Source organism: Amia ocellicauda, chromosome 17 (genome assembly GCF_036373705.1).
Source record: "Amia ocellicauda isolate fAmiCal2 chromosome 17, fAmiCal2.hap1, whole genome shotgun sequence".
Classification (NCBI taxonomy): Eukaryota; Metazoa; Chordata; class Actinopteri; order Amiiformes; family Amiidae; genus Amia; species Amia ocellicauda.
Window position 1 is genome coordinate 18,933,910 of NC_089866.1, and position 12,093 is coordinate 18,946,002.

Sequence of the window (12,093 nt, forward strand, 5' to 3'; positions counted from 1 at the left end):
GCCTCATTGATCGTCAATAACCCACTTTTGCGGCTGGTCTTTTAATGGACTTGGAGTTTAATAGTTAAGTGCATTTTACACATAATGCAGAGGATACGTTAACATACACAGCCTCTGTTTCAATGGGTAATGGTCAGTCGTCTAAAGACTATTCCTGTAAAGAAAGCAAATGTCTTTATAATGTGATATTATGCTGTATGTACATCTCCTTAAAAACAAAAACTTAAAAAACACTGTCCACTGTCCGCTGCCAGGGGGGCTTTGGAAAGGTGTCCTACCTTTCCTCTCTGGGACCAGAGGGGGGGGTCCAGCTGTCCGTGGGGCAGGAGCCCGTTCTCCAGGCAGGACAGAAACTGGAGGAGGTGCCCCCCCCTTGGGAAACGCAGGGGGGGGCGCTGGATCCCATCCTGGCTGACCAGCACCACTGTTCCCCCGCTGTCCACTGAAAATACACACCCCTAATCAGAGGCCTTTCCACACAGAGGCACTCCATCTCTCTAAAGCACCTCAGCAACATGTCCTGACACAATGTTCATCAGTGTTCGGTTCCCTAGCGGATCAATACAAGCAATGCTTTATAAAATATGTTGGAACAGAAACCAATATGAATTAGGTCAAAGCCCAGATGTAACTGAACCAAGAACATGTACCATTACATCTGAAAATCATTGAACAGCAAACATCTATGCCGTTATCTGGCTATTGCCAGTGGAAAGCAGTTGTTTAAATTGCTGGTTTGGAATATAGAGGAAAAAAAAAAGAAATCAATCACAGCCTTCCCAGTTCACTCTGTGAGGAGGATGAGGGGGCTGGGGGGCTATTGTAGAGTGTGTCATTAAACACACAATCTGTATGACTGTGGGGCTTTTCTGATTTTCTGGGTGAAAAACAACATTATTATTAAGCTTTAATTGCTGTGTTCTAGCAATAAATAGATGGAGTAACAGATACGATGAGCAGCGTCTCCTTTGTAATTGGTCTCTGTCTCGCTCTGCTGTAATGGCGGGGAAATGGGGTCCTGGGTTCCGCGTCTGGGATCTGCTCTGTGTGATTCCAGGATTTAATCGAGTTCTGATAGGTCAGCCAGACTCTGAGGGGGCAGAGATATTCCCATTCATCACAGTAATGTTTGTGGGTGAACCAGAAAGCAGAAGGTTTATGGTCCAAAACATATATATATATATATATATATATATATATATATATATATATACCGTGATGAAACAACACTTTTCAATTTTACTGTTACAAAAAACAAAAACAAAAACTAATAATGCAGAAATAGATACTGTAGCCAGGTTCCTACATATCCCTCTGGATGTTCTCATTTGGAATAAAATAATGTTTTTTAGTTATAATTGTGTGCTTAGTTCTAATGATGTGTTTAATGGGTGCTGCTGCATATTTAAAACCCAAAATAACACACTAAACATCCTTTCTTCCAATGAAGACCAGAGAAAAACAAAGCTTTTCTGTGAATGCTCGAAGGAGACTGCAGAACAGCGGCATTTGAACTTCAGAAACTGAAGCTGCAAAGTCATTATTGGCAGTTTATGAAGAAGGACAGAATTATTTGACTGGTTTAATTAAGCTCAGACCACATGTAAATCTTTGATGCTGAGACACACTCTGATCTAAAGGCCATACCCTGCTGGTGACAGTGCAAATAGACAATCTCCTCCAGACGAATCGTCATGGCGTAGTCCCAGTAAACACTGAAGGAGACAACATCAAAGACATCATTACCCAGAGAGGGACACAGCAGTCAAATTAACATCACACAGCGGCAGTTCCTGACACACACACCAAGGGGAAATAGAAAAATAGAAATAGAAAAAAACAGCTGCAACACTAAACACACTCTGTTTTGAAAATATACACACATATATCTAGATACATTTTGTATACGTTATTATAGGTTAAGTTTACTTTTGTATAAGTTATTAAAAAGATTATGAACTTTGCTATGATCTTGCTCTACCTGCATCAGTTACAACATATAAGATTGTATTCCTGACAGATAAATACAGAATTCTTTTTCTAGTACAATTCTTTTTTAAGTAATAGATTCAGTGCCAAACTGATTTCAGTACTTTTTCGCAAACCTACCTCTTGGCAAATGTCATATATAATAATAATATTTATGTATTTATTTATTTTTCTCTCCTTTGATACAACCTTACTGGACACCTGACAGAACCTGAATAATAATATATCTGTGAGCTCAGTGTGACATTAGATTTATTCTTCATATATTTCTCTTCATTTTACTCTGTTACTGAAGTGTGCATGTGTGTCATATACTGTAACACATTATAATGTTTCTTCTTGTAAAATGCATTAGTACACCGAAGGGTTAGATTTCTATGTTAACATTTTATGGTCCTAATGTAAAACTAACATCATTTCGCCATGGAACTTCCCAACCAACGTGGGCCTTTTTATTAAAAGAATAGAGAATAACAAAAAATAAAAAGCAAGATGAAATATTCATTGTTTTCCTCCAGTGTCTTCCAGTCCTCTATAAATACAATGAGCTCATTGCCAGCTCATTCTGAGTGATAACAACTGCACAGATAAGGTTTATTCTAGGACATTAAGCCCTCGGATATCTTCAAACCATATATAAAATAACACAAGGGTTATTGAGGTTCCTGTGCACAGTTGCATGATTGGTCAGAATCTCCTCTGCAGATTGAGGATATGGGTAAATCCACAGTAAAATGATTTGTATCTGATTTTCAAGTAGTTATCAAGTGTCTACAGCATGTATATGTCACTGTAGAGGATGCTAAAATGTGCACAATGCCACATCAATATATTGCACTATATTACTGCAATAAGCCTGTCCACTGAGCTAATATATTCATAAGCAGTACACTGCAATATAGAACAGGTCATATTCTCAGTGGCACAGCGGGGAGAGTGAATAAATACATTTTTCTCAAGTGATGAATGATTCACTTAACCATTTTGTAGCATGCTGCTTTGGTAATGGTATTAGCTATAACCTATATTGATACTGCTGCTCAGCCTTTTTTTTTTGCCAGTCCAGCCCTCCCATTCTCACCTTTTCTCATAATCCAAGTCCCCCACTGATCCGTTCATCAGCTGGTTGGGTGTCCATTTGAGAGTCATGATGTCTGCGGTCTGGTGCAGCGACAGGTAGCCAGGAATGGCCTCCATGTCATCTCTCTGAGGAGGAAGGAAAGAGCCACAGACTGGGATAAGCAGCCTAAATGTGTCAAATTATTGGTTACCGCAAAATGAGAAAGGCTACCCTTAGGATAATGCATCAGCTGCAGGGATATTGGTTCAGTTCTGGACACTATATTATATTCGACAGATAACAGTTTTCAGACAGAGACTCGGGTTGTGCTATTGGAGACTGCAGACATTGAAACAGTGCTTTTATTCAGGCCCGATTCTCCTCTCTGGTGGGGAGTGGGGATGTCGGGGGTGCTCATACCGGCTGCACCAGGACGTTGTTCTTGCCGTACAGCAGCGTGGCCCTGGAGTTTTGGTGCAGAGACTCCACGTAATCCCGGGCGGAGATGGAGGGGCGGTCGTCCATACTTCCACTGGAGTGTCTCTTCTGGATCTGCACCGAGACATCAAGCACGGATACCACGCTCAGCTTAAGCAATGATGGGCCAACCCAGTGTTGAGTCTCTATAGTAACCCAACTCTAGAAAATACTTGGTTTGGGTTTTTACCGGAGCATCAAGAGCAAGACGTTTCAACACTGCACTGAATCCTCTCAATTTGATCAGCTTGTCAGGTATAAAATAGCAGTGCAGTGCAATGGAAATCGGTAGTGAAATAAATTGTGAAAATACTATTCTTTTTGGGTTTTGCAAAATGTAATAATAATGTATACAGTGAAATAAATAGGATAGCACTCTATTGTCAGGTGTGTGTGTGGATGAGTATGTGTGGAAATGTATATCACACACTAAACACAGCACACCTAGGTTTAAAATGAATTACAAAATTGCTTACGGTTAAACTGTAATATACATTTGATGAAATACGGGTTATAAAACTGGATTACCAAGAAAAACGTATAAAACCGAATGACTTTAAAAACGACAACAACGAATGTCATATTAAATTAGGCTGAAATGTAATTAATTTTTCATACGTAACCCAATCTAGTGTGAGTGAAGGTTGACAAGCTACAAATCTCACAATCACAGCGAAATTACAAGTGCTGCTCTATCACAGGGGTGATTCGTAGGAAGTGCTGTAAATTACAGCCAATTAAAGCCAGTGCTGGACAGATACTTTCCTATTTAAATGATTTTAAGAATTCATTCTAAGAAGCACTGGTTCAAGAAATTAAAAAACAACAACAGCATATTGTCACCAGGCAGTTCCAGTTTTTAAAGTACATGCACCATCTTTCAGTAGGCACCAAGCGAAGTGAAGCAATAAGTCAACTTCACAATAGAGGAAGTAACAAGAAACAAGCTGACAGCCAGCGCTGCCCATCCCACCCTGCTTCCCAGACTCACACACAGAGCGGGCCTCTTGGTGGGTGAATCCTGCCGACAGTGTCCGCTATGAATACGGTGCCTCTGGACCAACTCGTCCGCCGAGGGGTCTGTCCAGAAGTGATCTGCCGTCTTCATCTTGGTATACTCCAGCGCACAGGGACCCACTGCGGGATGAAAGGCAAAACAACTCTGTATGACTGAAGGCTCAGCGCAGTCTCCTGCCTGTTCCTCATTTCCTCTAGAGTCCATCTGTCTGGTTGTGCTGGGAATGTAAGTAATAGACAGTCTTCAGGTCCTTAAAGACCTCTAATTCTAATCACTGGCCCTCTCTATGACACACTGCACCTCTCCAGCTCTTACAAGATAGATTCTCAAGACCTTGCTCATATGCACTAGGAACAGATTGAGCACACAGGAAATTAAAAGTGGTTTACCTAACAATGATGCCAGGATTGGCCCATCAACAGGATCCATCAGCACAGCCTCCTTCTCATAGTACTTACTGAAGGAAAAATAAATTAGCGCTTTTATTCAGCCATTTATCTGAGGCCTGTATCCAAGGAGATCTTCTGTTCTACACAATGGAAAGTTATAATCTCAGAGGTAGCTATCTGATTCAAAGTTACAAATTAAATTGCATTCTCTGACAAACAAAATCTACTATACAGGATAAACTTGAAGCAGGAAGATCCACAGATAAGCACTACCATAGCAAATTTAAGGTTACAAGGCTACTGCAGACAACTACGCATGTAACCATGTAACAATAGACCACTTCTATCAGTCTAAAAGTGACAGATCTTCTTTATATACTTTACGTTTTTCAGGGCCCTAGCTAGTGCAGGGGTCACCCACCTGCTGTTCTCCACCAGATAGAGCACGATCTTGTCCAGGACCTTCTCGATTAGGGCTGTGCGAATCCACAGGTTCTTGAAGGCCTGTGGAGACATGCTGGGCAGCTTCTGCAGCTTGCGGGCACCCTCATGGTTCAGTGGGACCTGATTCCTTCTGCAGGGGCCGGATTTATAAATAATAATTAAAAAAAAGACACTAGGTGAAGGGACAGACTTCTCAACATCATTCCAAACCACAGCCTTTAATTTGATCTGTCTGTCCTTCTGTACCTCCTTCTGTATTTCAAAAATAAATTCTTGGGATGCTGTAATAAACTGCGAAACGAGTGCAATGTTAAATTGAGATCTAGCCCAAAAACGATCATGTCAGACTTGTTTAATTTATTGGATTTATTTGTATAAAAGCAATTCCTATACACACATCTGGTCTGTTTAGGGATCATGATTTATGGGGCTGTCTTCCAGAAACACTAATTTATGTTCTGTGGGGGGATATATTAGAAAGTGCTTTTAAAATGCAATTTGGATTTACAAATATACAATTTAAAAAAGTTTAAAACCATTTGGTATATTTTTGGTAACAGCTCTACCCCATTATATCTAAATGACTGTGAATGATTGCACCTCTAATCGCTATTGGCCTCTCAGCAGCATTGCAAACATACAGGGTAAAAAAAGAGAGGTAATAATATGGGGAATTTACCTCTGTCCTCTACCTAATGGTAAATGTTACTTTATTACAGGGGTGGAATTTTCTTTTATTGTAATTACTCCATAGCACTGTTGTTGACATGGTTTTCATTGAAAAAGTCTATGCAGACTCAGAGCAATTACAATGTGGACATGCAGACATCTCTGGCAATCAGTAGCGTCCTCTGTATTGTGAAGCACTGCCCGGTGAGGCAAGGACACTCACTTGGTCTCGATGATCTGCTCCAGTTCCTGCGCCTTCCTGCAGAGATCGTCTGCCAGGGGGAAGCTCTTGCCCACCTTCATGAAGAGGGCAGCGATCTTGTTACTGCGGAGGAATCCGGCCGCCCGTCGCTTCAGCCCATGTAGCACACACGCCTCCACCGCGGCTGCAAGCACAGGCAACACAACACGGCAGGCGGTCTCAGTCAGGAGATCCAACACCACACAGGCAATGGAAGCCCAAGGAGTGTCCACCAACACAAAAAGGAAGGACAGGAAGTCAGATGTCTGGAATGCTTATCTTCAGTCATCTTAAACCCCGTTCCCAGGAATCATTGTGGTTATCTTCCACTTTGAAGGCAGGACTTCTGTCTCTGCCCATCATCATCTACTGCCACAGAGTTAAAGTGGTCAATTATGGTCAATTATCAGTTCAGCTGTGATATTAGGTGCCATGGTCCAGAGTTGTGTTCCCTTGTCGATGTGCATTCTGAAAGTAAATCTCTTCAGTTTAATTTCTCTTTCAAGTAAGTTTCCATCACACTGAAATGTTCATCAATCACACAAATAAATAAATAATAAACCAATAAAACAAACAAAATGGTCCCAGGTCTGCAAGTGAAGAGATCCATGCAGACACATGGCTCCACATGGTTGGCCATATGCAGCGCACTAATGAATACTGCGTTGCTGGAATCCTCACGACACGCCATTATTCGGTGATATGCAAGTCTGCTGGCAGCATGCCACTGCCTTATGTAATTTGCTTATTCCCATTAACATTCCTTGTACCTGATGATGATGTGCGGCAAGTTAGAGGCAGAGCAGACAATAGCATAACCAAAATCAAGAAGAGTCATGCTATTCTGCAGCCACCAGAAGAATCTAGAAGCAGGGGGAAGATGCCATAACAGTGCATAACCTCTTCATTTGGTAAAATGGGTACAATTCAGAAAACATAATGTCACCCTGCTCTGTTAAGAATTTATATATTTCAGACTAAATTGAAGTAACTGCAGTATGCTTTCAACCAGGCCAAGAAGGTGAATATTCACAACACACTCAAAGGACAGGTTCAATACTACTCAAGGGAAACAACTTGGGTGGAAAATATCTTGGCAAACATTTGCTGCAGTCAGCCTAAGAGCCAATATGAATGTTTATCATGTGTAGGTAGCCCAAAGTCTGCCTGCAGCAAGTATGAGGTGGATTAAATAAAATTATTACCCCTTTAGTGAAAAAATTACTTACTTCTATAATGAAATGTGTGTCTCTGTTCTGCACATTTGACACCATTTCATCCCAAGAGGGGCTTAGTGAGACTGTCTGATTTTCACACAGGAATCATTACAAAAATTCCAGCGTCTTAGTGATTGTCCCTGTTGGAATCGTCTCACATTTCGCACGTGTACACGTGGCAAATATGTTTCACGTGGGGGAAAAAAGGACCGCTTTCCCTTCAGATAATTAATGCTAATTTGTTTATCAATTTCTGTCCATCACACACAGACACACTTCCCTTAGGCCCTGCATGGCACAGTCTGTACTGTGTTGATATCGGAGCGCTCTCAGAGGACTAATCTTTCCTGTTCCGCACACATAAGGTCGGGGAGACTGCTGCGGTTGTCATGGAAACCGTGGCTGATGGAGCCCCTGTGATAGGTCTGTATGGAAGGAGAGGAAGACAGGCAAGAGGGAGACTTCAACAGGGATGGCCTATTTTGGCATCACCGTGTTAAGAATCTATATATACAATTGGCAGTATCCCTTTAGTTTTGCATTGCTATTTTTTTGGGGGGGGGGGGGGGTTACGCTATAATGATAATTTAAATCTTACATCTGTCTTGAAGTATTACACGATGTAGCCAATGTGCATTCCACCTTCCACCAACAAAGATCAGTGACAATGTCACAAAAAGTGTTGTGGGGATTACTACAAAAGTGAAATATGGGATTACTTTGATTGACGAAGGCAAAGGAAGCTTTCTTACTTGACAGGCTTTCCAGATAAGTGTTGGCCTGGGCTAACATAAGTAAGACTATTACAGGTGTGAATGACGAATGCTGCTGATAGGACTGAAACTCATTGTGTGGTCCTTCCTTTGAACAGGACAGATGCAAGTAATGTTTATTTTGACTTCCCACGGTTGTTCATTAATACTTTTTATAGATCCACTCACAGAACCTTTTTCTCAAAGGCTCATAATACTCCAATATATTTACAGACAACAAAGCTGCTATTCCACTGTGATCAAATCATGTTTTTCTTATTTGATTAACATTGATCAGTCAGTCAGGTAAGCCAAAAACTTCAAAAGATGTGCCTTTGTTTAAACATGAATAAGAACATTATTTTTGTAGAGTATTTTACGAGAATGAAAACAGACTGAACTGTAGTTGGCAGATTTCCCCCTCAGTTTGCTGATGAGATAACTTTACCCAACCAAGTATTGTTACAAGCCTCTTATGCAAGCTAGAGATTCAGGCTAAAGTAAAATTACTTTCCATTATTTGTAGAAAAAATGAATCAAAAATTCCTGCTGAGCTCCGAGAGGACTGCCTGCACCTACAATTCAACAAGAGAAACCGAACCGAGAGGAGCCGTCCCAGCACCCTCTACAAGGCAGAGATAAGGCCTTGTAGAATCTGTCACAAGGCAAATGACAACGAGCAATTTTTCCAAATAAACAGTCATCACCCACCCCTTAGGAAAAAAGGGCAATCATGTCAATTACAATAATTGCCTGCAATCAGTTTGTCCTCCAAAACCAGCTGTAATCCACCACGAGTCTTTCAAGAGGAGTGGTCGCGGACGGCATTGGCAAGTGGGCAGGTGCACCTCGGTGGGGTCCCTGGAAGAGCACTAAAAATAGCGCCAGGCAATGAGACATTGCCAAGAGATCCTGTAATTTGCCTGCTTTTGCACCAGCCCGACAGAGTGTTTTCTGCCATAGCAGGGGTTTCGAATAGCACCCCATTTTTAAAAGACCTTAATTTTCATCTTTTGTATTGTAAAAAAAACTAAACAAAAACAACATGACCTTCTAAGGCTATGATTATTCTCATTTAATGGCACAAATATTGGGTACGTATAAATCATTTGCTGGCTGCCATGCACTAGGCCTCAGCCTGTCTTGTAAAGCAGCCCACTGGTTTGAAACAGTCATGAACCTGAACTATAAAATACAGGACAGGGGTACAGCCACCCTGGTTGTAAAGTGCCAGTTTGAGGCAATATAAGGTCTACATGCCAGCAGAACATCATGAAACGAGGAGTCTCAACAGAACAAATGGAAACTTAAAATTATGATCTTTATCATACTTTTGAATCGATGTACCATTGTGTAAAAGCAAAGGGCGTCTTTCTGCAGAGCCAGCAATCTGACGTGAAAGGGCTCACGGCTACACTTGACATTTCTGCTAATTTGTTCTTCCCAAAAGAATGGAGGCAAAGCTGAACTTCTAAGAGCATTATAAAACATTTTAGTAATTACTTGGCTAATAACTCTCCTGTGTGCTCAGAGTGTAATCCAGGTTTGTGTTTTTTTCAATAAGGAGAGAATTGCTATCAGAGAATTTAATTTAAATCAATATGTAAGGCATAGGGGTCAAGGCAAGTGCAGTGTTAGAAGACAAGCCATATGATACGCACAAGGAGGAAGATAATGGAAATCAACTATGAAAAAACTAACCTATAATCATGTGCTTTTTTGGTTTTGTTTTTCTTAAAATTTGGAATTCACCAATTATGTTTCTTTGGAATCTGAAATGCTCCTGCCTTGATTCAGTTCAGCACTGCCACCCTCATATCAACACAGGAGATGTGAGGGCCACATACCCCAGAGAAGTTTCTGGCCAAGCACACTGCATCACTTAAACCCTGGATTTAGGGCATAGTTCATCTCACTGATAACACCACACACCTGCAAGCACCTAGTAAGACACAGGAGGACAATGCCCAGACAGGGTCTTGTCATCAGAGAGCTGCAGTTGTCCCTCTTAGGAGCTGTAATCTATTTTCTTGGTGAATGCTGAAAACATTATATTGAATTACTTTATCAAATGGTTCATTAGATCAGTGCTTGTCAAACATTTTTCATAGTGGACCACGTGAATCTTTGTGGAGATCTCTAATTTACTGGGGAATCAATCATTATTTTAATGTATTAGGGGAGAAGAACACCATATTTGGATGTGAATTAATTACATTCAACGTTCGCTTGTGTACAGACATGCTTATTGTTTTACTTTGTTTATTACTTTCTTTTGTGGAGCATTATTCAGAAGATGCGCTGTAAACTTCAGCTAAATAGGATGCTATGGAGTGTTGTATGCTGCATGTCAACACAGTATATATAATAGATACACAAGTAAAGTATTTATAAATTGAATAGGTTAACTAAATATCAGTTTGATTGGATGTCCAACATCTAAAAGTTTTCTCTCTACTGTAACCACAAAAGCTAGACATGTCTCATGTAGTATTTTCTAACTTCAAGCCACTACAAACAGACACACCTAAGTTGCAACTGCAGTTACGTAATCATAAAATTACATTTATTTTTTGTGCAGTACATTTTTTAGACAGTCCCACCTAAACATTAAATCTACTGGAAGTGACAGATCTGCAAAATGCAACACTGCACAGTGCACTGAGATATCTGTGTTGCGTCTGCTTGTCTGGAAGCAGTGGGATATTTTGAGCTTTTTTGAGAATGTTTGACTAACTTGCAGTGGCAAATCCAAATCTATTTTCAATACTTTTTATTTTTTTCCAAAGCACTTTGCTCTGTGCAGGTCCGTTCAGATTAGAGAGAAAACCCCATTGATTTCTAATTGCTCACATTTGAAAAACATAGTTTTTTGCTCCTGAGATGCTTAAATCAATCATAAAATCTGGGTGCTGCAAAGAATATGCTGACGTAAATGAAGGAACATCATTATCATACAGCACACCACCATTGAGCTCTTAATCATAAATATGTTCCATTACAATCTACAACTCACATCCTCTAGTCTTGACTGATTGTTCTGTGGCCAGTGTTTGGGGCACCGTGCTACAGCCCACCCAAAACATGCAAACAGACACTGTAGGGAGTCATGTGCCGGACTAACACCACACATCAGACACACCCCAAAAGCGACTGTCAGAGAATGGCTCTGGTTTAACTCCTTCTTATCCAGCAGTTTTCACATGCTCCATTCAGGGGGAGAAAGTGGACACTTTTGTTACAGGGCTCTGGGGTGGGAGAGGATCTTGCACGATTGTAGGAAGTCATCGCTTATATTTTCTCTATTTCTTCACAAACCATTTTACAAATCTGACCATGCGGCAATCATAAACACAGGACACACATAATAAAGGAAACTGTGCTCTCCCACTTTCAGATATATTAGACAACTAGTTATTTTATTATGTATATGTCAGTTATACATAGAGAGCAGCATTATGTCTGAGCTCAGAGAGAGTAACTACAGTGCAGTCAGAATTGTTAATACATTTAAAAAAACTGCCATCGTTGTTTAGTGAAAAGACGTCTTAAATGAATGGCAGCTGCCTCAGAAATCTGGCACGTCCTTTGTACAAATGAATAGGAACATTTGGCATCACTTTATTTGCCTAATTAAAAAAACACTGTGTGACACTGACAGACAAAGACACATAACAGTAAAACTATATATATATATATATTTTAGAACAAGCTTCAGTAGTAAATGTGTAGTTCATGGTTTGGTTTCTGTTTAATTTTGATTAGAGTGCTGATATGGGCTGCTGTAGTCCTGATTTCATTATTAACACGAGGTTTGGTGGCATAATGCATATATTT

General features: G+C 40.5%; 1 protein-coding gene across 1 annotated transcript in view; it reads right to left on the reverse strand.

Moving 5' to 3' along the window:
* Positions 1 to 12,093, reverse strand: part of sgsm1a (small G protein signaling modulator 1a) — a 45,734-nt gene that overhangs the window by 13,636 nt on the left and 20,005 nt on the right. The window contains exons 4-11 of the mRNA XM_066689102.1: positions 6,270 to 6,432; positions 5,355 to 5,507; positions 4,934 to 5,001; positions 4,518 to 4,663; positions 3,470 to 3,601; positions 3,071 to 3,195; positions 1,648 to 1,715; positions 279 to 442 (exon numbers count right to left, since the gene is read on the reverse strand). Of these exons, the coding sequence (XP_066545199.1) occupies positions 279 to 442; positions 1,648 to 1,715; positions 3,071 to 3,195; positions 3,470 to 3,601; positions 4,518 to 4,663; positions 4,934 to 5,001; positions 5,355 to 5,507; positions 6,270 to 6,432 (1,019 nt within the window). The remainder of the gene's footprint in view (positions 1 to 278; positions 443 to 1,647; positions 1,716 to 3,070; positions 3,196 to 3,469; positions 3,602 to 4,517; positions 4,664 to 4,933; positions 5,002 to 5,354; positions 5,508 to 6,269; positions 6,433 to 12,093) is intronic.